Below are 26,290 nucleotides of genomic sequence, written 5' to 3' on the forward strand. Positions count from 1 at the left end.
TATATTTATTTTGGAAACACCAGTCTATTAGAGGCTAATATAAGAAAGCTTTCAGTCTCATACATTGTGAATGAAAACTGTTATTAATTACGGATGTGATGGCACTGGTATGGCCAGAGGCCCTATTAACCCTGGACTTCGAGATGGAAGTCTAGTCCCGCACAGTGTCTGCTGAGTTACTAGCCTGAGAGCCACCAGGGAGCTGAGCAAGCCGTGACACAGAGCTACAGTGAGGCCAGGCCTCCCCAGAGCAGGCGAGGGAGAGGCAGGCAGCCACCAACTCTCTTGCTCTAGTTGGAGGTCCTGGGTCAGGCCAAGCAGCACCAGCCATGGCAACAGGTGACCACACAGCAGGCAGAGCCAGCCATGTGTGGAGTGAGATGAGTGGGAGAAGCAGCAGCACCAGTGTCTGGGCAGACATGGCTGCAGTGAGCGAGCCAATGCGTGTCTCCCTTGTTTGCTTGGGGTGCCAACTTCGACTTACCTGCACTACACACACACACACACACACACACACAGGGATGGTGCTTATCTTTCCAGGGGGTGGAGGGGGGAAAGGGCCTTTAGGTCCAGGCTCCAAATATATCTAGCTGCACCTTTGGGTATGGCCATGGCCCATATTTGGCTTATGCTCACTGGCGCACCTCGGTAGTTTTGGTGCCCAGACCTGAAGGGCTTCAGAGCCCAACCCTCGCCCCCACTACCATGACCACGAGGCCCCATTTTGATTTTTTTAGGTTTTTAAGAAGGTTTTTAATTTTTTTTTAAAGGAAAAAAGAAACCTGAATTTTGGGGGCCTCCAAAGGTCCCGGAGGGCCTCCTCAGAAGCCTGCTGCTGCCTCACACCTGCCGCACTGATTTTTGCCATAATTGCAGCTGCCACATGCGCGGGTAGAGGGTGAGACGAGCTGAACAGGCCTCCCCCTGTGTGGTGGCAGCAGTGGGCAGAGCAGCCGTTGGGCCTGTCCTTCCAGCCCAGCAGCCCTTGAGAACTGTGAAATGCTCCAGCACACCTGCACAGTTGGAATTGCGTGTTGCAACCTATCCATCCGGCCCAGCACTCCTCCGCCTGCTGCTGCCACATGGGGGGAGGCCTGCTCGGCTCTGCTCAGCCCCTACCCCCCAGCTGCGAATATGGTGGCTGCAATTATGGCAGAAATCAGCAGGACAGGCACAGGGTGGCAGCAGGAGGCCCCACCAGACATTTGGATGCCCCCGGACCTCAGAGGCCATGGACTGGCACCCCAAGGTCCTGGGGTAAGAGCGCCTTATTCTGCACATCTATCACAGCACTTGCAACTAGGTTCACGTTAAATTTTGATTAGTTCTACATATCTCCACAACTATGTAATGCAGATGTCTTGCAGGTAGACCTGGCGGAGCTAGAGTGGGAACTTTGTTGGGGAACTATGTTGGGGACTTTAACATTTTGCCTTCTTTTTGGATCTTTTTGGGTCCTTCTTTTGGATCATTTCATGTACCATGTGTGGTATTTACATAAAACCCAGAAAACGGAAGACTCAAACCACGGATTGAGTGTGGTTTGACCCTTCCCTGCTTCCTTTCGGACCTATGTCAAAATCAAGAGCCACATCTATGAGTGCTCACAAACACCTTTTCTCCAGCTGCGCACCTGTAGCAGGAGATACACAAAGGTTCCACAACATTGAAGTGGTGATTTCCCCCCCTTTATAATTATCAAAATTATAGTGATTTGGTCCTCTTCTGACCAACAATCAAAGGGTGTGTGTGTGTGTGTGAGAGAGAGAGAGAGACAGATTGAGATGAAACCTATAACAGAATCAAGAGCAGCAAGAGGTAACTCTGAAACAGCTTCTGAAATGTCTGGTCCACAAATACCTCCTGTGCCACTGTGAGCTTGGGCTGAGATGTAGGGCAGGCAGATACTCTGCTGGTGTGGTTTATTAGCATCCGTTTCAGATCTGATTCCATGCCAAGTCCATCTATGTTAGTAAAGTCACGGCAGCCTCAGCCTTTGTAGAGGGTTTTTGGCTTCTGCCGTTTTAGCGGGATATGAAGTTGAGAGCAACTACAAGGGAAGTTATTGTGGCAGGCTTGCTCAGAATTATCTTGCTGCTACTTCTGCCCCAGTCAGCCTGTGGGAGGCTGAAGGCAAAATGCCCCTGGACTCTGATAAGGGAACAGACAGAACCATTTAGCTATTACAGGCCAGGAGACTACTGCATTAGTGGGGTCATCTCTGTAACAACTGCTTTTTTTGAATGGAACATCTTCAATAAAGCTCCCTCTTTCAGACTTGAATTGTAAGTAATTATGTGATGATGGAGTTAATATTACTCCAGCTTCTTCTGATTTAATATCCTTAAAAAAAACAAAACAGGACCTTTTCCTATTATCTGGAACCTATACCGATTAAATCACTGTCTGCATTTTGTACTTTTGTTGCTTTTGGGAAGGACCTTTTGAAGTGCATCATCACCATGAAGCCACTATATAATGCATTCCCTAATCCTGATAATTTTGTATTCTGCTGCCTGAAGAGGTTCATTTTGAACTATACATTATAACACAACTATGATTTATTTATAACTTTTGATTTATAATAATGCCAGTTTGATTTATTTCTTGCATCTCACTTTTCTGTTACAGAAAGGTGAGATGCAAGAAATAACAGGAAAGTGAGATGCAAGAAATAAATCAAATATCAAAGCACCTTTTGGTTTAAGAGGAGATATCAAGTTCCTATTTTTTCCATTCATGCTTCAAAAAAGCATCAATATTACTAGTTAAAAGTGATCACTCTGATTTTCATGCCACATGAACAGTAAGGATTTTTTAGATCCTTGTATATTATGTTGACTTTACGTATTAGGCTCTGTGAACCCAGATTGTGCCTTGGTCTTCCATATGGACATTGAGCTGGGGTGGGATGTGTCTGGGTAGGAATTGTACAGGTGCAGGTCCTCCAATCACTTCCTAGAGATGCCTGTGATGCTTTGTATTCCCCCCCCCCAGTTACTTTCATGTGTTATATGTATGCATTCTTATGTTAATGTTATGGAACTGTGTAAAATGTGATCGTAATACAATGTAAGTAAGTTCAGAAGGTCAAAGGTGGAAGGAGTTTGAGTGACAAGGAGAGGCTGCAGCTGTGGGACCCCTGCAGGCAATGTGGGAAAACCCTGTTTAGAATGGAAGATGGTTAGGCAGAGGAAAAGCCATTGGTTGTCAGTTAAGGAGGGAGTTATTCACACATGGCTTTATGCCATGGTATCTGAGGAGTGAATCTACTTTGCAGTAGATTCGAGGCAGTTTATTTGGGGGGATTAGCTGGACAGTTCACATAGACATGGGCTCCTCCCCGCACTCCCTGTGATCTTTCTCCTATGTGCGTTCCCACTGCTTGCTCTGGTTTCCCCCCTCCAACCAATCATATCCTAGGAGGAGTGAGGTGCCTTCCTTCAATATTACTTTTTTTTGTTTGTTTGTTTGACAGCCAGCCAGATTTCCACAAAACTGACAAGTCAAAGCAACAAAACGCTTAACCCCAAGCTGCCGAATCTGACCCAAATCTTTGCTGGTCTTTATAATGAACTTCCCTTTGTGAAATCATTGCTATCTCTCTGTAATGAAGAAAAATCAACTGAGACACAAAGGGCTCAGGTTACATCTAACCTGCAGTCTCCATTGTTAAGCTTCCAAACATCTGCACATGTAAGCTGTGTTCCTATGGTGACCAAACTTGAAAGCATAGGAAGATACACATTTTGCATGTGCTTGTGTTGAACTCAGGAATTTCTCCCTCCCTCCCCTTCCGCTTCTGGACTCCCTTCACACAATTGCATCAATCTGACACAACCCCTCCCCCACCACCCCCAGTGCAAATCACTCAAATAACACAGCAGACTGAGCTGTCAAACTCTCCTTTGCTCACCCTTGGTGTTACAGAAGTCCACCCAGCAAAATTGTTTTAAAAAAAACAAAACACAAAAGTGCAAGTAAGTTGAATTATCGACAAAGGCCCCTCCGCATATAAAACAACAACATCGGAGCATAGCAGAAGACTTGGGGTCCCCGCCCCCACCATAAGCCACTGGAAATACAGGATTTTTTAAAGCTGGACATGCTTTGGGCTAAGCCAGAATGCACAGCCTTGATTCGGGCGACGGTGGGGGGTGGGGAGAGTCATGTCTGTACTGCTCCCTGATAGCCTGCAGTGACTTTGGGGGAAATACAGCTAATATGTGGACTGGCTCACTCCATGCCGGAGGAGATTCGGAGTAAAAGCCCTGTGTTTAAAGCCTCGGGGTGGTGAGAGCATTAGACTTGAGGCTTGGAAAGTAAAAATTGGACTAATCAAGAAAGTGACTTTTCTGAAGAAGGGAGAAGAAAAAGAGTGAGTTTTTGGTGGAAGCAGAGGAAGTTCCGCACTCTGAAGGAAAGCCCATTTTCTTTTTGAAATAAAAGACCTGGGGAATCCTCATCTGGGAGTCAGGTCTGAAACAGAACAAAGTAACCGAGCAAGGCACCCTAACTGTAAAAAGGAAAAGTCACATAGAAGTAATCTTAACAGTAAAGTGTTATGTTTAAACCGGGAGAGATCATCAGGAGATTTGGTACAGGGTGTTATCAATATGCTGATGACACCCAAATCTTTTTCTCCATGTCAACATCATCAGGAGAAGGCATAACCTCCTTAAATGCCTGTCTGGAGGCAGTGATGGGTGAGAGGGAACAAACTGAGATGGAATCCAGATAGGACAGAGGTACTTATTGTGCAGGGTTGGAACTCAGGGGATGATTTTGATCTGTCTGTTCTGGATGGGGTCACACTTCCCCAGAAGGAACAGGTACACAGTCTGGGGGTGCTTCTGGATACAAACCTCTCCTGGTGTCCCAGGTTGAGGAAGTGGCCAGAGGTGCCTTTTATCAGCTTCGGCTGATATGCCAGCTGTGTCCATTTCTTGAGATAAATGACCTCAAAACAGTAGTACATCTGCTGGTCACCTCCAGACTTGACTACTGCAATGTGCTCTATGTGGGGCTGCCTTTATATGTAGTCTGGAAACTGCAATTGGTCCAGAATGGGGCAGCCAGGTTGGTCTCAGGGTCATCTCAGAGAGATCATATCACTCCTATCTTAAAAGAGCTACACTGGTTGTTGCCAATAGGTTTCCAGGCAAAATACAAGATCTTAGTTATAACCTATAAAGATTGTAAGCCTTTTGGGGACAGGGATCCATCTTATTTATTTATTATTTCTCTGTGTAAACTGCCCTGAGCCATTTTTGGAAGGTTGGTATAGAAATCAAATGAATGAATGAATGAATGAAGCCCTATGCAGCTTGGGCCCTGGGTATTTAAGAGAACGTCTTCTTCGCTATGAACCACACCGCCCATTGAGATTATCAGGAGAGGTTCATCTGCAGTTGCCACTGGCTCGTCTGGTGGCTGCTCAGGGACAGGCCTTCTCCATTGTTCCCCCAAAGCTTTGGAACACACTCCCTGCTGAAATAAGAGCCTCCCCATCTCTTACAACTTTTTAAAAGGCAGTTGAGACACATTTCTTCACCCAGGCTTTTAATTAGATACTGTTTTAATAGTTTGATAGTTTTTAAATAGTTTTATCATTATAAATTTTAAATTGTTGTAATGTTTTAACCTTTTTACTTGTTCTTTTTATTGTTTTGTTGTAAACATCCCAGAGACCTGAGTTTTGGGCATAAGAACTTAAGAACAGTCCTGCTGGATCAGGCCCAAGGCCCATCCAGTCCAGCATCCTGTTCGCACAGTGGCCCACCAGATGCCACCGGAAGCCACAGACAGGAGTTGAGGGCATGCTCTCTCTCCTGCCATTACTCCCCTGCAACTGGTACTCAGAGGCATCCTGCCCTTGAGGCTGGAGGTGGCCCACAGCCCTCTGACTAGTAGCCATTGATAGACCTCTCCTACATGAAGTCATCCAAACCCCTCTTAAAGCTATCCAGGTTGTTGGCTGTCACCACGTCCTGTGGCAGAGAGTTTCACAAGTGGATCACGCGTTGTGTGAAAAAGTACTTCCGTTTGTTGGTCCTAGACTTCCTGGCAATCAATTTCATGGAGTGACCCCTGGTTCTAGTGTTGTGTGAGAGGGAAAAGAATCTCTCTCTATCCACTTTCTCCACGCCATGCATGATTTTATAGACCTCTAGCATGTCTCCCTGCAGTCGCCTTTTTTCTAAACTAAAAAGCCCCAGGTGTTGTAGTCTTGCCTCATAAGAAAGGTGCTCTAGGCCCCTGATCATCTTGGTTGCCCTCTTCTGTACCTTTTCCAGTTCAACAATGTCCTTTTAAAGATGTGGTGACCAGAATTGTACGCAGTACTCCAAGTGTGGTCACACCATAGTTTTGTATAAGGGCATTATAATGTTAGCTGTTTTATGTTCAATCCCCTTTCTAATGATCCCTAGCATGGAATTGGCTAGCTAGTTAGTTAGTTAAATAAATGTCAGGATAAGATTGATGGAGTCTAGAAGAGGGTCTGCTGCTCCCTAGATAGGTTTCATAGCATACAGTAAAAGGAATAGGACCATGCACAGCTCCCAAAGCTGGGTAGTACCCTATTTAGAATCATGTGAACTGGCTTAGCACTTTAATTGAATGAAGAATGATAATATGATTGCAAACATTTTATTGCAGAAGAGATATGAGAAGGTACTGGTGCATCCTGTCTTTCATATTCGCTGTTCAGGAGATCAATCAGAACCCTAGGCTTTTACCCAACATCACTCTGGGCTACAACATTCTTAAGAATTATTATGACATAAGAATGACTTCTGATGCCATGGTAGACCTGCTGTCTACTGGGCATATAAATGTTCCAAACTACAGCTGTGGAAGACAGAAGAATATGCTGGCTGTTCTTGAAGGGTCTCATTCTGACATTTCCATCCAGATTTCAAACATGTTGAGCATCTACAAAATCCCACAGGTATGTAATTGTGGTGGAATCTAATATACATGGCACAGGAGGTTTAACTTCTTCTTTAGTTGTGTACAGCTATGTTTTCTTATATATGGTAGGAATGTGAGAAAGTGCAGCAATCCCTGGTTGTTTGAAGGAAATTATTCTCATTATTATTTATTAATAATTTAAGTTATATACCACCTGACTGCAAAAACTCTAGGCAGTTCACAAAGGAGAGCTGGTCTTGTGGTAGCAAGCATGACTTGTCCCTTTTGCTAAGCAGGGTCTGCACTGGTTGCATATGAATGGGAGACTTGATGTGTGAGCACTCTAAGATATTCCCCTTATGGGATGGAGCCATTCTGGGAAGAGCAGAAGGTTCCAGGTTCCCTCCCTGGCATAATCTACAAGATAAGGCTGAGAGAGATTGCTGCCTGCAACCTTGGAGAAGCTGCTGCTTGTCTGTGTAGACATACTGAGCTAGATGAACCAATGGTCTGACCTGGTATATGACATCTTCCTATGTTCCTATGTTCCTAAAAATAAATACAATAAAAACAAAACAAACAGCTATTAAAACAAAACTTTAAAATAATGTAAAACATTCAAAAATTACTAAAAGCCTGGCTAAAAAAAACTTACAGCAGGGACATCCACATCCAAGATACTCTAGAAGATATTCCATACTTGCAAGAACCTCTAGTACGGGAAGATGAAGTTAGATCAGCATTCCGGTCATTACCAAGACAGAAGGCTACAGGAATTGATGGAATAGCTACAGAAATATGGCAGGCAACAGAAGAAGAATCAGTCAAGGCTCTAACCAAACTATGCCAGCAAATTTGGAGAACGACACAGTGGTCAACAGACTGGAAGAGGTCAGTATACCCATACCAAAGAAAGGAGACTTAACAGATTGCCCAAACCATTGCACCATATTCTTAATTTCAGATGCTAGCAAAATAATGCTCAGGATTATCCAGTGCAGATTAGAGCCCTACATGGAAAGGGAAATGCTGGATGTTCAAGCTAGTTTCAGAAAAGGCTGAGAAACAAGAGACATCATTGTTGATGCACAGTGGATAATCGAGAAAGCCAAAGAATACCAAAAAGAAGTCGGTGAGGCTCTTCACACGAGCGGGCTTAGCCCACTCTCCCCACAGACAAGCCAACGGTCTGCTCTCGGCAACCGCAGCGGCCGCCCACACAACTGCTGGCTCCGTCACTCAGCCGGCCAGGGCTGGGGAGTTTGGGGGCCATGCAGCTCCCGGAAGCTCCAGCATGCCCTGTGCGAGCATGCCTAGCATGCTGGAGAGACCCCCGAGCAGGCTGCTTTTCAGCCTCCCGGTCAGGGGTCTACTCATGAATACCTGCAGTGCGGAGCCGAGCCGCAGCTACTCACGATTTTAAAAACTGGGTTTGCGGAGTGCTCGCTCCGCAAATGCGGTTTAAGGGGTGGGCTACCTAAGCGGGCTAGCTGCTTGTAAGCCACCAGGCTCGCCTGTGAGCCCGGTGATTTACACGAGCAGCAAAAATTGGGCTTGGCTCTCCTAGCCCAATTTTTGCTGCTCGTGGGAATAGCCTCGATATGTGCTTTATTGACGACAGAAAAACCTTTGATTGTGTTGGCCATGTCAAGTTATGGAAAATCCGTAGTAAAATGGGTGTCCTAGAACATCTCATTGTTCTCATGAGAAACCTATACAGGTCAGGAAGACAAAGTTCAGACAGAACATGGTTAAACAGACTGGTTCCAGATCGGCAAAGGAGTTAGACAGGGCTGTATACTTTCTCCTTATTTATTCATATTATATGCTGAAAATATACTGAGAGAAGCTGAATTGGGAGAAGATGAGCATGGTTTTAAAATTGGAGGAAGAAACCTCAATAACCTGTGCTACGCTGATGACTCCACTCTGATAGCTGAGAATGTGGATGATCTGCAAACTCTAGTGAGGAAAGTCAGGGAGCATAGTGAAAAAATGGGACTATGAATAAATGTAAAGAAAACTACTAAACTAATGTCAACGGGTATAGAAACTAGCCTCAGAATTTAGAATGAAGACATTTAAGTGATGGATAGCTTCTGCCTTTTAGGATCGACCCTCAACAGTAAAGGATCCAGCAGTCAAGAAATATGCTGCAGACTAGCACTTGGTAGGGTTGCAATGAAGGCTTTGGAAAGGATATTTAGATGTTGTGATGTGTCTATACCTACAAAGATTAGAATCGTCCAGACAATGGTTTTTACCGTGCTAGGGAAGACTTTTGAGGATACCATGGACAGCCAGGAAAACAAACAAATGGATCATAGAACAAATCAATCCAAAATTTTCAATCGAGGCACAAATGACCAGGCTCACACTATCATACTTCAAACACAGTATGCAAAGACCCAGCTCCCTTGAGAAGTCCATCATGCTGGGAAAAGTTGAAGGCAAGAGAAGAAGAGGATGACAAGCAGCAAGGTGGATGGACTCGATCACAACAGCAATGAATGCACCACTGAGAGACCTTAAAGGCCAAAGCTGAAGACAGATCATGCCAGAGGGAATCTATCTATGTGGTCGCTAAGAGTCGACACCGACTTGATGGCACTTAATGAATGAATGAATGAATGAATCAATCAATCAATCAATCTCTACAAGCACAGTGGCTGGCATACTGCACAACTTTCTGCATGCATTTTAATGGTGTTTGTTCAAACGTGAAATATCACTGCTAATGTAAGGTAATATGTCAAGGTAATATCGTGGCCTCCTGGATGACTGCCACCTCCCCACCACAGCTCCTACTCCTTTGTGGATGAAGGAGGACCTCAGATACTCCTTCTTTGACTAACTGGTAAATGGAGCACTGGAAGCCCTCTACCCTCATCTGTCACTGGATGTCCTCCTAAAGGCTTCTTAAGGGTTGTGAACTTCTGCTTATTAAAAGTGGCAGCCTTTCTTCTTCACTGAGAAGACTGCCATTTCTGCCCTTTCCCACAGCTATCTACTTTCTGCTATCTCTTGGCCAGAGGCTTGTGGACTGAGGCAAGGTCATGTGTTTCCTCCTTTGTAAACCTCACTCACTTCTACAAGATCAGGCATCTTATGCAGGCCACATTTGGAGCAGTGAGGTGGCAATCACCCAACAGCATGTACTAGATGTCTCCATTGATCTCACACACAAAAAACATCTGTTTCCAAAAGGCAGGGTACAAAGGAAGAAATTACCTAATTAAGTCCAAACCCTGCAAGAGGGAGAAAAATGACAAGAATCTCTCAAACTTCTGAAGTCACACTTGTCAAAAATTATACTTCTATAAATCAGCAATTTCCTATCCCTTTTACCTCAAAATCAGGATGGATCATCCTCAAACTCACCTCTCCCATACTGCCAAGTTTTAAAACAATCTATTGGGCCTTTTTCTAATTATAACCCATGGTACATACTCACTCCAATTTCTGCGTATAAAGGTGGAATTCAGACTGTCTGTCTCACCTTTAATATAAAACTGATTCTGGGGACCTAAAATCACTTTGCAGTTATTTTATTAATAATATGCTTGGTTCTGAAAGGAAAACAAAATCACCCATTTCATCTATTCCTTCCTAGGTCAGTTATGCTTTTGTTTCCCACGGTCTGAATGATAAAGCTCATTTCCCATATTTCTATCGGATGGTCCCAAAGGAGGAAACCCTGTACCGGGGGATTGTCAAACTGCTCCTGCATTTCAGATGGACCTGGATTGCTCTGATTGCTGCACACAATGAAAACGGAGAAATATTCAGAAGGATTATAACACCTCTGCTCACTGAGAGCAGTATTTGCATTGCCTTCTCTCAAAGCATCCCTGAAATGGGGGCAGACACTACCTTATTCCACCTAGAAAGTGAAGTCAACATATATGTTTGCTATTCAACGATGCAGAAGAATAGAATCATATACATACAAGAATATATAAAACATTTTATGAATCACCTTGTGGGAAAAGTCTGGATCACAACATCTTGGTGGGACCTTACTTTGAAGTTAATGTCCAATTTTTCACCTTACCAGCACGGCTATGGATTGTTTTCCTTTGTTATCCAAACAGGCAAACGAATAAAATATGATAATTTACGACCATTCTTCTCTGCTATGAATCATACCATGGAGAAAGCATTTCATTGTTTCTATGCAAAGCATAGCTTGTCTGTGAAAGATTGGGTGAGATGCAGAGAGAAAGATAACCTGGAGACCTTGCCCCAAGAAGAGATCGAAAGAGTCCTGTCTTTGGACAGCTACAGCATCTACAACAGTGTCCAAGCTGTGGCACATGCCTTTCATGCTGCTTATTCATCCAGATCTAAGTGGATGATGGTGGTGGATGCAGATAAGTCCACACATCAAAAGCTACAGCCATGGCAGGTATTCCTTTTCCTCTGCATATAGGGCCACTGAAAATTACAATATTCTGCCCATGCCAGAATCATTGGGCAGCTTCACACATCACACCAAACCTGAGGTTCGGTGGAGTGGGACAGAGCCCTGGAAGATGCTCATGTCCTACTTCTGGAAGGATATGCTGAGCTTAGGAGTGTTGTATCTAAACAGATGGTGATAGTGGATGGAGATAGGGTTGGCATGTTAAAAGCTATAACCATGGCAGGTACTCCTTTTTCTCCATATATAGCTCCATTGAAAACTACAATCCCCTGTACCATTCCATAGTGAGTACTTTGGTGTCAGAGTGTGTTAACATAAGAACATGAGACAAGCCCTGATGGGTCAGGCCCTAGGCCCATCTAGTCCAGCATCCAGCTTCACACAGTGGCCACCAGATGCCTCTGGGAAGCCCACAGGCAAAAGCTGAGGGCATTCCCTCTCTCCTACTGCTACTCCCCTGCAACTGGTATTTAGATCCAGCTTGACAGGGTGGGGAGCGGTTCCCTCAAGGAGCTGGTAATGAGCTCCTTACCTGCTCTACTCTTCTCTACTCTGCCGCTTTTCCGGGCGCGGCACCCAGTTCCCAACCCTGCATATGTAATTAAAGCTGAGAATGTCATGCCCTTTCCAGGATCCCAAATTCTACCATGTGAAGAGGCCAGTCTCCCTTGGCTTTTGTGGGGAACCAAAACTTGCAGGCACTTTGCAGTACAACAATAAATATATAACTTACACATTCTGCTTGGAAATCTGACATGGGAATGGACGTCAGGTCTGTTGTGAATATCCAAGAGCAAGCACAGACCTAAGAGGCTGGAAGACATCAATACAGGCCCCGAATGGAAGGAGATTCAACCTCAATATCAGCCGAGTTGTGATATCAATAAGGTTTTGTGTTTCAAAAATATGTGCATTTTCTCTGTCACTGTAGCTTCATCCTTTCCTGAGAAATCTCCAGTTTTACAATACTTCCCTGGATGGAGTGTATTTGGATGAGAATGGGGAGCTGGCAGCTGACTTTGATCTTGTGAACTGGGTGGTGTTTCCCAACAGTTCTGTACTTAGAGTGAAATTTGGGAGCCTTGAAAGACAGGGATCCCCGAACCTCCAGTTCACCATTGACCAGGATGCCATTGTGTGGACCACATGGTTAAACATGGTGAGAAAGAAATATTTGTTTCATCTTTTCTGTTTAACATCTGTACTGCTCTAATCAACTGTTAGATAGAACACAAGATAAAAGGATAGACCCTACCCATTAGCCCTGTTCACACCTTAGATTCAACACATATACGATCTGTGTGTACTGTACATAGGTATGGATCTCTGGTGGATATAGTTATGGCTTTGTAGGTAGGTACAGTTATTCACAGGTTACGCTGAACACAGATACAGCAGTACATTTCTTACCTATATCCTGCATTTCAGGGGGGTCATTTTTAACACAAATACAGGAGCTGTCATTCATACAAAATATGTAACTGTGTACAATATGAATAACAAGTAGGAGGAACAGCTGTCCAACCCAGCTAGTGTCTCAGACAATCGTAAGAACATAAGTGCCTGCTGGATCAGGCACAAGGCCCATCCAGTCCAGCATCCTGTTTCATACAGAGGCCCACCAGATGCCTCCGAGGAGCCCACAGGTAAGAGGTATGTGCATGCCCTCTCTCCTGCTGTTGCTCCCCTGCAACTAGGATTGAGAGGCATCGTGCCTCTGAGGCTGGAGATGGCCCACAGCCACCAGACTAGTAGCTATGGGTAGACCTATCCACCATGAATTTGTCTAAGCCCCTTTTAAAGCCATCCAACCTGGTGGCCATCACCACATCCCATGGCAAAGAATTCCATAGATTAATTATGTACTGTGTGAAAAAGTACTTCTTCTGGTTGGTCCTAAATTTCCCAGACTTCAGTTTCATGAGGTGACCCCTGGTTCTAGTGTTGTGAGAGAGGGAGAAAATTTTCTCTCTGTCCACTATCTCCACTCCATGCATAATTTTATACACTTCGGTCATGTCTCCCCTTAGTCACCTCTTTACCAAGGTTAAGAGCCCCAGGTGTTGTAGCCTTGCCTCATAAGGAAGGTGCTCCAGGCCCCTGATCATTTTGGTTGCCCTCTTCTGCACCTTTTCCAGTTCTGCAATATCCTTCTTAAGATACGGTGACCAAAGCTGTATGCAGTACTCCAGATGTGGCCACACCAAAGATTAGTATAAAGCAGAGGTGTAACTATAGGGGGGCAGGGGGGGCACGTGCCCCAGGCGCCATCTTTTCGGGTCACGTGGGGGGCGCCACCATGACCAAAATTTAAAAACAAACACAAACAAAACATTTTTTTAAATACACATTTCTCCTGCTCAGTGCAGCAGCGCTGCAGCAGTCAAGGGAGCGCATCGGCGCCCCCTCCCCCATGAGCGGTCCCTTCCACGCCGCCCGCACCCCCCCTCCATTGCTTTGCTGGCGGCCAGTCAGTGGCCTGGCTTGGCGGCGGCAGCGGGCGCCACAGCGGGCGCCTTTAATGCTGCTCACTGTGCCTGCCCGCCCGTGCCCCCCATTGCTTTGCTTGCGGCCAGTCAGTGGCCTGGCTTGGCGGTGGGCGCCGCGGCGGGTGCCTTTCATGCTGCTCACTGCGCCTGCCCTTGGCTGAGGCTCGCTCGCTCCATTGCTTGCTTAGTCTGGAACAGCCAGAAAGAGGCCCTCTAGTGGCTTGCCAGCCAGAGGGTCTCTAGTCAGTGACGCATGCGCGACTTGGCCCGTGTGCCGAGTCGTGCTGCACATGCATGCGGTGCGTCCGTCCTCCTCTGTTTGCCTGCACGTGGTGGCGCGGTCGCCGTCGCGGAGGAAAGTGTTGGGGCTGGGGCTGGGGCTGGGGCTGGGGCTGGGGCTGCACTGCAGCAGGCACAGGCAGGACAACGAGGACACACACGGACACCCGGCACAGAAGAAAGGATTCGGCGGCAGGCGGGTAGAAGCAGCAGACCAAGTGTCAGGGTGAGAATGAGTTGCAAAAACTACAGAAGCCACATGTGGGGGGAAAAACATATTAAAGAATCAGGCTTTTATTTAGCTGCCCAACTATGGTCTCAGGTGCCTAACAGGTGTTAATGTTTGCATTATACGCTTCTCTCTCTGCCCCAAAAGAAAGAAAAACAATCATAAAGATTCTTTGGCACTCAATCTTAAATGCATGCATGTATATGGAACTGAGAGTCAATTCCCACAGCCTGGGTAGTACAGCAGTGTGAGTTGACTCAAGCAGTGTAACATAGCTGCCTGTGCATTGTTACAAGGTGTTTCAAGAGAGTTTTACCATGAGTTCTGCTTGCTGGCATGCTCGTTTTTGCACTGTGAAAGCTTGCCTTGTGATCTCAGTTTACGCTGAAGTGCTCCTATAACAGCTCCATCTCAGAAAAACCTGCAGTGTTAGCTTTAACAAGTGCCTGTGGTATCCTGCTAAAGACACAAAGTTTGGCAAGAAAAATGGGGGAGGGGGTTATATGCCAGGACCTTTGGAGATTGTCTCTTGCTTGTGAGGAAAAACCTAAGTATAATGTGGTGTGTATCATCAATCATTGCATCATAATTCTGTTGTTTGAGATACAAGCCAACTCGACAGGGTTGTTGCTTGTGAGGAAAAACCTAAGTATAATGTAGTGTGTGTCATCATTGCATCATAATTCTGTTGTTTGAGATACAGGCCAACTCCACAGGGTTGTTGCTTGTGAGGTAAAACCTAAGTATAATGTGGTGTGTATCATCATTGCATCATAATTCTGTTGTTTGAGATACAGGCCAGCTCCACAGGGTTGTTGCTTGTGAGGAAAAACCAAAGTATAATGTGGTGTGTATCATCATTGCATCATAATTCTGTTGTTTGAGATACAAGCCAACTCCACAGGGTTGTTGATTGTGGGGGAAAACCTAAGTATGTAGTGCACCACTCTGGGCTACTTGGAGGGAGAGTTTGCATTTTTGGTTATTTATTGCATTTTGAAATTTTTGGTAATTTTTGTAATTTTTAAAATAAAAGTTTTCTGAAACATGTGTGTCAGTCAGATGTATGCTGGGGGGGGCGGGGGGCACGGCGGGGGGGGCGCAATTTCAGTGCTTGCCCCAGGCGCCGTTTTCCCTAGTTACGCCTCTGGTATAAAGTGTGCCATCAAGTCAATTTCGACTCCTGGTGCCCACAAAGCCCGGTGGTTTTCTTTGGTAGAATACAGGAGGGGTTTACCATAGCCTCTTTCAGCACAGTATTATATGATGCCTGTCAGCATCTTCCTATATTGCTGCTGCCCGATATAATACCAGGAAGGATTCAAACCGGCAACTTTCTGCTTGTTAGTCAAGCATTTCCCCAAAAGATGTGTATAAGGGCATTATAATCATTCCCCTTTCCTCCTGCCTAGGTGCTTGCTAACACATGATCAAAAACTGGAAGCATGCACAGCTCCCGAAGCTAGGCAAGATGCTTGTCCTACCCAGTTAATGATCATGTGAACTGCCTCAATGTTTTACATCCATGAATACAGTCTCAGTGGACTTCCCATACCATACTCCAGTAACAAACTATCATTTTATGTCCTATCCAGGGGTGTAGCAAGGTTGGAAGGGGCCCAGAGACAAGATTTTAAAATGGGCTCCCACCTCACTGAAGCTCAGCTCATAAAGAAATCTTAAATGAGGCTGAATAGTGGTAACAAAAAGCATAGTAAAATCTATCTATCTATCTATCTGTCTGTCTATCACAATAGAATATCATCCTAAATTATTTTGTAAAAGATTTTGTAAATTGTGGATGATGCAAGTCATTTAATGGCACTAGAGGAAAAACATGCTGTTCTGGTAGCTCCAGGTCTTAACACTCATATCAATTTTGGACGATGAATACAACTGAAGGAAGCCCAGACGGGTGCACAGCTGGGGGAGTCAGTCATGTGACTTGCCTCTGGGGGGGCCCTCAAGGCAGTGGGCCCCCAGACAATTGTCTCCCCTTGCCCTATTATAGTTACGCCCCTGGTCCTATCAGTGGCTACTAGTCTGGTGGCCATAGGCCACCTCCAGCCTCAGAGGCAACATGCTTTTAAATACCCATTGCAGGGGAGCAACAACAGGAGAGAGGGCATGCACCCCTCTCCTCTTGCCTATGGGCTTCCCAGAGGCATTTGGTGGGCCACTGTGTGAAACAGGATGCTGGACTGGATGGGCCTTGGGCCTCATCCAGCAGGGCTGTTCTTATGTTCTTACCTGTAACATCAGATTTCTCATCCTACCTGTGGTGCTTGCCCTGTAATTGTGGAGCAGCAAAACCATATTCACCAAAGCAGTGTACTTTCTGTGCAGCTTAGAAAATGCTGCTTGAGCTGAGGATAGTTCATCTAGGCTTGTGACTAGAGCTACCAGGGAGTCCTTATCAACTCAGTTTCATTTCTATTGGTAAAGTACCCCTAACACATTTTGCTTGATGCTTCTTGCCTTTATGATTAGACTGCCACATTCCAGGTGCACAGAAAGTTGTCGCCCTGGATATGCCAAAGTGATTCAGGAAGGAAAGCCAATTTGCTGTGGCAATTGTTTTCCATGCATGGAAGGGACAGTCTCCACCCAGGAAGGTAGGTGAATCTAGAAGCAAGGGCAGCCTTCGAAGAACAGAGCAATTTTTCACTCAGTCGTTTTCTGTGACCGTTAGTTTTCTTTTTAAAATGCATTCCTTAACTTGTGTCCTTTCTTGTTTTGGATTAAGCAGCGTGGAGCCAGCGTGGTGTAGTGGAGCCAGTGTGATATAGTGGTTAGAATGCTGGACTAGGACCAGGGAGACCCGAGTTCAAATCTCCATTCAACCATGATACTTGCTGGGTGACTCTGGGCCAGTCAGCTTAAGCTCTCTCAGCTTAAGCTACTTCACAGGGTTGTTGTGAGGAGGAACTTAAATATGTAGTACACCACTCTGGGCTCCTTGAAGGAGGAGGGCAGCAGCGATCTAGAAAGATGCTGAAAGGCATCATATCATACTGCACAGGAGGAGGCAATGATAAACCCCTCTTGTATCCTACCAACAGAAAACCACAGAGATCTGTGGGCGCCAGGAGTCGAAATCGACTTGACAGCACACTTTACCTTTTACATTGGTTAAAAAGTGCTGAAATTGACACTTTGGTCCTGTTTTGTCCACTTTTAATCCAAGCAACTATCTATCTATCTATCTATCTATCTATCTATCTATCTATCTATCTAATTCTCTTAAATGTACCCATCACTAATCCCATGTGTGGCAACTCTCGCAAGAGTTCACAAGTGAGTTGCCGGGGGGAAAGTGAACGGGCAGGCTAATGGATGGCCGGGTGGCTGAGAGAAAGTGGTGCTGGGGAAAGCGGCGGCTGGGGAGATAAGAAAGTGGCGGCGGGAAGCGGAGGTGGGGGGGATCAATGTGGGGGGGGAGTGGGAAAGCAGTGGGGGGAAACAGCAGGGGGGCAAGGAAGCAGCAGCTGAAATGGGCTGAGAATGGGGGAAGAGCAGAGAAGGAGGGAAAGGGAGAGGAGAGCGAAGGGGAGAGGAGGGGGGAGGGCCAAGAACAAGGGAGGGGGGCTAAGAAGGGGGGAGAGAGCCAAGAGGGATGGGGGAGAGCTGAGAATGAGGGGGGAGGATGGGGGAAGTAGAGGCGCAGATGCTCTGCTAGTATCATATATTTCTTTCAAATGTCAATGAAAATGACTGATGGTTTCTGCTCAGGCTTGTCTAGAAAGGCAACACTTTGTTGGTTTGGTGCAGTTTTGACCAGTGGTTCAAAGGTTTTCTGCCCTATTAATGTGAGTGGGTAACAAGTGCTGGCAAAGTTATGCAGAGCGTGACTGTTCTGATAATGAAGCCACAATGCTGACACATTTTGCCAGTCCCCTGACATCAACAAGGGTGCAAGCTGGTGGATTAAATTGCAAATCCAATGCCTGTTCCTTTATTTTTTTAAATTATATTTTATTGGTTTTAAAGATACAAATACAAAAATTGGTTTTAAAGATACAAAGATGAAAGAGAAAAAATGAAATTAATATAGGATCAAAGAAAAGGATGCATCTCCAAACTTACAATATCCATGAATAAAAACAGTTTTACATACTTGTTTAGCAAACTTATAATCCACAAATAAAGTACAATCTTATCATCAGTGTTGTCTAATCTGACCAAACGCCCTTTTTAAACAAAATCCAAGAGAGAGGGTATGATGATGAAAAAATGGGCAACTCTGTCAATTATGAACTTCAAATTAAACCTGAATCTCATTGGTTTTTATATCATTCAGGTACCTAACATATTATCTCTCAAAAAGTATTGGATGATTGCATCAAGGCAAACTAAGATGGAAATAGAAAATACCAGGAAAATAACAAAAATGTTCAAATTAGTAAATATAAAAATCTTATTTCCTACTAGACAAAGGAAAACTAGTAAGCTAATAGTCTATAATGGAATAGGAGGGAGGGGGAACCTTTTATCATCAATGAACCAGGCCAGTTGGTAATGCTATTAAACTAAATAAAAATAATAAAATGAAGGAACAGGAAGAAGCCATAACATAAAATCATCAAAGACTTTGTAAATAAGCCAGTCCAATTAGTAATCCAGTGAAAACTGAAAAGAGAGAAGATAATGCAGATAAGACTTATTTTGAATCTAAAAACATATGTATCCACATCTTTTTAACATCAGAGAAGGGGTATTGCCAGGCAAGTAAAACCCATCTGTACTTGAATGAGTTTGTGAAACATTTAGCTGTATCGAAGGTTGGATGTGTGATCTTTCCCCTGAATCCCATCATATAGTCATTTTCGAGGTCTGATAGAGTAACATGCAGATCTTCAGACGTTTGTTTATCAGTGCAACTATCCTGCAATGAAGCCTTATATTGTTCAGATTGCACTGTCTTACTAGAAATCATCTGAGATCTAAGCTCTAATTTGGTCTGAAAACCGTCCTGTTGAAAAGATAACTTTGCAGTCATGCTGTCTATTTGTGAGGAGATCTTATTAAGCTCTCCCATAACTGAGAGAAAAAATTGGTTGTAAGACATCATTTTAACAGACATGTTGAACCCTACTTAAATTCCCTACTTTGTTTACCACCAAGCAGTTTCACAGGGAATAATAATGTTCAATCATCTCTAATAAAAGCCTTGGTGTCCATCCGTGGATGGACACCAAGGCGTGTGTTTGTGCCTCCCTGGGCTGTTCTGGGCATGCGCTTCGCGCATGCCCAGAACAGAGCAAGGGAGACACGACTGCCAGCACCCGGTGGCCATCTTGGGCGGCCAGAAGCTGCCGCCCCGAAGAAGCCGGGTATGCGGAGGAGGGGAGCACTGGCCGAGGCGGCGGCAATGCCACCGCCTGAGCCAGAGGACGCGGCGTGGCCAATTTGGGGCCCTTGCCCGGCCCAGCCGCGGAGGCCGGCCGCGGCCTGGCCGGAGATGGCCCGGCCAGAGACTGGGTCGCCGGGGGGGGGAGAGGCGGCGGCGGGCCTGGCCCGGCCACGGAGGCCACAGGTGGCAGCGGCCCACCCAGAAAGGCAAGGCCGGCGGTGGCGGGGGGCCCTTGCCCGGCCGGGGAGACCAGCCGCAGCATGGAGGGAGCATGCGGGCATGTTGGGGAGACTGGGGCGGAGCAGGGAAACCGGGGGACGGACGGGGCGGAGCGGAGCGGAGGCCGGCGGTAGCACGGAGGCCAATGGCGAAGGGCCTGGCCCGGCCGCGGAGGCCGGCCGCGACCCGGCCGGAGACGGACCGGCCAGAGACTGGGTCGCGGGGCGGGGGGGGGGGAAGAGGCGGCGGTGGGCCCGGCCCGGCCGCGGAGGCCACAGGCAGAGCTCACAACTCTCCTAGCGCCTGTTAATTTAACGGGCCTAAAAAAAACTAGTACATGTATAATCTTCAAAAAGCAACTTCACAAAGGAGTTTCCTTCAGATTGAAAAATAGGCCCAAACCGAATTCCCTCTTAACAGTAGTACCAAGCAGAATAAACAAGGGAATACTTGGGCTTGACTATACTTTGGTAATGTAGAATTCCCGAATAATGCGTTACCAAGTAATATTTACAGGGAATGCAAGGGTTAATAAAAGAATTTACCTAACAGTATAATTCCCCATCTAGTATCAGGCACTAGAGTCCAGATTAACGCATGTCCGTTATTATCTGACAATTAAAATAACACTAACTATTTTTCCGAAGGGGAGAGGAAACAGTTAAAATAACCCCCACTGTCCTCTGGCAAATTAGAATATGCTGCGTTGGGAGGTTTCAGCTTTCTCAAGTCTTTTACAAAAACAAACTGGAACCAGAAGTTCGGCTTCAAGATAAGGGAAAAAGTTATCATGGGAAGATGTAGCTCTTCACTAATTGTTTAACAGAGTCTCATAAACCCATTCAAAACAATAAACCATGCTCCTGAGACAGATTACGATGGTCCTTACCCGAAGATTGCTTAGGTTGTAAACAACCGAGAAAGCTGCTTCTTTACCAATGCCATGCAAAAAAGGGAAAGAAAAGAAATCCAATCTGACTTAGGTAATAGCCTTCTGTAACAGTCATATAGTATTAAATGGTGTTCTTTACTCCAAAATTATTTATGTTGTAAATCCTTAAGGAACATAAAGTCAGTGACTAAAAACTGGGACCCCAGTCCTGTTCCATTCAGTTAATAACTTCACACATTCGGTTAATAACTTTACAGCACAGTACTTCCAGTGACTGTTGCTGGTGTCAATCTTATGTTTCTTTTAGATTGTGAGCCCTTTGGGGACAGGGATCCATCTTATTTATTTATTATTTCTCTATGTAAACTGCCCTGAGCCATTTTTGGAAGGGCGGTATAGAAATTGAATTATTATTATTATTATTATTAAAATTTAACATCAAAATCTTCAAATAGCCTGGTTAAGACGGTTAAAGGTTTCAATATTCCATTAAAGATGGTCATCCAAAAAAACATCCTTAGATTGTAATAAAATGTTAATCATTGTTAATCTGATAAAATGTAATAAAGTGTTAATCAACACCCCATTGCCAAAATCCAGTTTCAGTTGGAAATTTTAGTAGAAATTTGACATCAGACTCCTCAGATAGTTTGATAAAAACAATTAAGGGCTTGAATAATCCATGGGCAATCCATAAATGATAGTCATCCAAAAAACCAAAAACAACATCCAACAAACGCCAATAAATTGTAATAAAATGTTAAGCATTGTTAATCCAGTGAGATATAGTAAATTGTTCACTATCTGTTATAATAGAATATTAATCCTTGCCAAACCAGAGAAAAACGTATTAAAATGTTAAACATTGTCTCATTACTCCACTACCAATTAAATGTCTAACAAAATTAAAGATTAGCAAATTAGTTATGAACAAACCTTAGGCCTGCCTTACTTTATTTATTTACAGTCAGTGACCAAAAGAGAAATGTTCAGTCATTAATAACTCAAAATCACATAAAATCCTTAAAATAAGAATATATATATATATATATACCTAAAAATGGCAGTTTTTTTAAAAGAATACCCTCATGAGTTTAAGACTCTTATTTTAAAAGCCACATAACAGTACTTAGCAACTGTTCTGGCCTGCCTTTTGATTATTCGTCCTCTTATTTAACTAAAATAAAAAATCAGGTCCATTTCAAAGTGTTAGATAACTCGAAGGTTGCCTAAGTTGTAAATCCTTAAGAGTTGTAAATCCTTAATAGTAAGTGCTGTAGTTTACTGAAAGCTGAGTCTTCTATGCTGTTCTGGTCGGGGATTTCTTTGATAGAAGTAACTTGAATCCTCAGTTCAGGAAAAAGAAGGGGGGGGGAGAAAGTACCTTGATGATCTTAAAGTTTGGAGAGGGAGAACAGAAAGGGAACGGCAGAAGAAAATTACAGAAATTAAAGTTGGAAAAGGCAGTCGCTAAAAAGCAGGTGTTGTTGCTCTCTCCTCTTCGGGTAGGAAACTCATCTGGCATTTCATGATTTATTTCTGTTTCGATTTCAAGGCATTTATACCTTGTTTGTTTACACCAGTCTGCTCTCAGGTGACAGCTCAATTTTTCATCTGTGATCAATCTTCCGGATTGATAACTAGTCTACTACTCCAAAGAGTTAGTGCAGTTCTTGGCGGAGGAACCGCCAGAGCTACTGGTCACGACGCCATTTTTCCCGGAAGTCCAATGCCTGTTCCTTTAGTATGGAAGGCAAGCTCTTATGGAAGGGTGGGAGGAGAGCCATGGAGTGGACAGTTGGGAAAAGCCAGGTGGGTTGTGAGAACAATGTGGAGGAGAAGCAACATGGAGGCTTACTTCTGAGTCAGGCAGCTCAGGATTGCTGCATCCTTTTCTTCCCCCTTTCCCATCCTCTCTTATCTGTCAGGCAGAGAATGACTCCCTTACACTTCTTCTTGTGTAGTGACAGGCTTGAGGGAGGACTAGGCCTCAATTAGCTTGGAAAGTGGGCTTCTCCAAATAAGGAAGAATCAGGGTTTACTGGGCAACAGCCTATAGAGGAGTCGGTGATGAGGGATGTGTTGGAGTCCAGTTCTTCCCTGGAGGCCTTGAGTGAGGTCTGATCAGCAACTACTGTGCGGCAAAAGGAGTCTAACAGCCTTGGGCTGGGAATCAACTGGGAGCTCCTTACCTGGAAGTAAGTAGGAATGATAGGCACCAGTTCAGCTAGATATGTCAAGGGAATTTATTCTGGTTTAAGTGCTTGGATCTGACAGCTTGGTTGTTGTAGTCCCCAGGGAAGGGTTTTACTTGAATGGAAGGAGTGATTGTTGATACCTCTATAGTTTTCCTGATCATCCAATTATTAATAAATCCTTCTTGTTGTGAAAGAGTATCATTGGATCCTGCCCTAGTCACATGCTCTTGAAGGCCTAAGACCACTTAAGCCTTTCTGTAGGGAGTGGTTTTCCACTTTACTCTCCCAGAATATTCCCTTGGATGAGTGAATCTGCTCATATTAAAAAGTGGATGGTGGCAGCCTACCCAGGACCAGGGGCGTAACGATAGGGGGGCAGGCAGGGCACGTGCCCTGGGCGCCACTCTGGCAGGCCACATGGGGGCACCAAAAAGTCCCATCCCCCCCCCCCCGCCGATCCCCCAAAATATTTTTTTTTAATAAAAATTTCTTTAGCGGCAGTCAAAGGAGCGCGTGGCGCCCCCTCCCCCACGAGCGGTCCCTGCCGTGCCCGCGCCCCCCCATTGCTTTGCTGGCTTGGCGGCGGCCGGTGGGCGCCGGACGCCTAGTTTGCATTGCTATTATTGCTAATGCTGCTTGCCTTGGCTGGCTTGCTTCGTCGTCGCTCTACGGAGCTTATTCAGGCCAGGCAGGCCCTCTAGTGGCTTGCCAGGGTGAGGGCACACGCACGCACGCAATCTTCAGCATAATGCTAGCCGAGTCACGCTGCGCATGCGTGCGTCCTCCCAGGAGTGTGGCTAGAAGAAGCAGCAGCAGCGATGGGTGCCATCGGGAGGTGCAGCTGGATGCTAATGAGAGCCTGCTGGGCCTGGGCCTTGCTTTGGGGGGCGCCGGCGGCAGTGGCGGCGAGTGCAGCAGGTACAGAAGCGCGCGCGTGCGCAGTTGGCACTGCTTACGTGAGAACCGGGCTGGGGGGGCGCAGACTGACAGACACGGTGGTGCTGTGTGCTTGTCTGGAGCCTGGAGGGGTTAGGCTCATCCTGAGGGTACTGTCTGGATTGCAACTCTGCCAGCAGCAGCGGAGGACCACGCAATTCCACCCTCTGTGAAGTTCATGCCCCTTTCCCTGGCAGAGCCCCTGCACCCTTAAGGGGTGCGTCGCAGCAGGCACAAATTCAACCCATGCAGAGCGCCGCAGTGTGGGAGGGGAGGAAGCTTTCTGGGTCTGTTTGCCGCCACCTTTCCCACTCTGCCCTAATCTGTGTGTAACTCAATTAAAACTTGGTGTAAGTTAATTTTCTTGGGATCTGCTTCTGTTTGTGGTATTTGAAATGCGAAACCGTGTTTTGGACCGAAGGTTCACTAGAGCAACGATTAAATTTCACATACAGTTTCAGGCTTTTGCATTTTCATTTTTGAAATTAAATGTGGAGAGATGCTTCACTCTTATTGATTTAAGTGGTATGCTGCTGTTAAGAAGCAATCTGAGAGTTTCCGTATTTTTATGCCTTGCTTCCCCCTTCCACTTCCAATATCCTGAAACCGATCAACCTCCGTCTGGGTGGAAAGTGTGCTGGGAGACTCTGCTCAAGATCCTTTGCCCCATCCAAGGCTCTGCTACTCTTAGATCAAAGATCATAGCCTGAGCCGCCCCCACCCCTACCCCACTACTTAACTTGCTGGAGGTTCTTATTCACAGCTGAGAACTGCTTGCTATAAACTTCTTTTTAAAACTGCTGTAAACAGTAGTACCCACCAGTAACAGTTTCCAGTATCCACCAGTAACAGTTTTCAGTATCCACCAGTAACAGTGTGCATGGTTGTTTCCTGGATCTGCTTGATCTTTGGAAGAATCCATGTCAGTCAACCACAGAAAGCTGCCTTATTCTGAGTCAGACTTTTGGTCCATCTAGTTCAGTATTGTCCACCCTGACAATTTCATGAGCCCCAGCATACCGAAATTTGTAATTTTCCAGCATTTTTTGGTATGGCTACATCCACTGCTAAATAGTTTTTGAAATATTAAAAGATTAACGAGATTGACTTGTATTTTTGAGCTAATATTATGGTAAAGCTATCTGAAAGATGAGTGTCAGATTATTGGGGGGGGGGGCGCAATTTCAGTACTTGCCCTGGGCGCTATTTTCCCTAGATATGCCTCTGCCCAGGACTCCTCAGAGCTAGAAGAGGGATTTTTGTATCCAGCCCATGGCCCACCCTTTTTGATCATTACATCTTGTCCTTGCTGCCCTTCCCCCACTGTCAAAATGTTGACAGGAAAAGTGCACTTGACTCCTGCAATAAGAAAGTCCCATTGATTTCAATGGAGTGGGCCACTTTAATTACACCTATTTCATTTTTAAAAACAACAAACACCTCTGAGGTAATATCAGCAAAATTTAGCCTATTTACTGCCCATTTACAAAGCTCAACTTTGTAAATCCCCACGGTTCCCACATTGCTAAAACGGTGTATGCTCCTGTCAAGCCTCGGGGGGGCTGTGATTGTTCTTCCTGTAGAATCTAGAAAGCTGACTGAATTGTCCTGTTGGAACACTAAAGGAGCTGTTAAAGTGGCCAGGCAATCCATCCTCCCCATCTTCAGTTGGGCCTCAAAGACCAAGGCCAAGTGTGGGTGCATGTACACACCACCGCCACCACATTTCTTATGACTCGGTAACCTTTGTGCACCATGTCACCCATTGTCATTTCTGACTCTTATGGTATGCAAGTTCTCCCAGCATCATCCTGTTCCCCCAAGAGAACAAAGACAACAATAGACATATATGTGTGTGATACTGATATCACTCTTTTTCATTTCAGATGCGGACCACTGCAAGAAGTGTCCAGAATATCAGCATCCAAACAAGGACAGAGATCAATGTATCCCCAAGGCAATGACCTTCCTTTCTTTTGAAGAATCGTTGGGTATCATACTAGCTTCATTTGCCATGTTCTTATCCATATCCACAGGCTTTGTGTTAGGAATCTTCATTAAATACAAGAAAACTCCACTGGTCAAAGCCAACAACCAGAACCTTTCCTACATTCTCCTTCTCTCCCTCCAGCTTTCCTTTTTGTCTTGCTTTCTATTCATTGATAGGCCTAGGAGGTTGACCTGCCTTCTCCGACAAACTGCCTTCAGCATCATCTTCTCAGTTGCTGTCTCTTCTGTTTTGGCGAAAACCATCACTGTGGTGGTCTCATTCATGGCCACAAAGCCAGGGAACAGGATGAGGAGATGGCTGGGGAAGAGCTTGGCCAGCTCCATTGTCATTTATTGCTCCAGTG

The 26,290-nt window shown here is 45.3% G+C and overlaps 1 protein-coding gene across 1 annotated transcript; it reads left to right on the top strand.

The window, feature by feature from the left end:
* Positions 1–11,065: 11,065 nt before the first annotated feature.
* LOC128343889 (extracellular calcium-sensing receptor-like) lies at positions 11,066–26,036 on the top strand. The gene is made up of 4 exons (XM_053293324.1): positions 11,066–11,323; positions 12,273–12,500; positions 16,829–16,953; positions 25,823–26,036. The coding sequence occupies exons 1-4, from the start codon at positions 11,066–11,068 to the stop codon at positions 25,914–25,916; spliced, it is 705 nt and encodes a 234-aa protein (XP_053149299.1). The 3' UTR covers positions 25,917–26,036.
* Positions 26,037–26,290: the final 254 nt, after the last annotated feature.

Source organism: Hemicordylus capensis, chromosome 2, assembly GCF_027244095.1.
Source record: "Hemicordylus capensis ecotype Gifberg chromosome 2, rHemCap1.1.pri, whole genome shotgun sequence".
NCBI classification, from domain to species: domain Eukaryota; kingdom Metazoa; phylum Chordata; class Lepidosauria; order Squamata; family Cordylidae; genus Hemicordylus; species Hemicordylus capensis.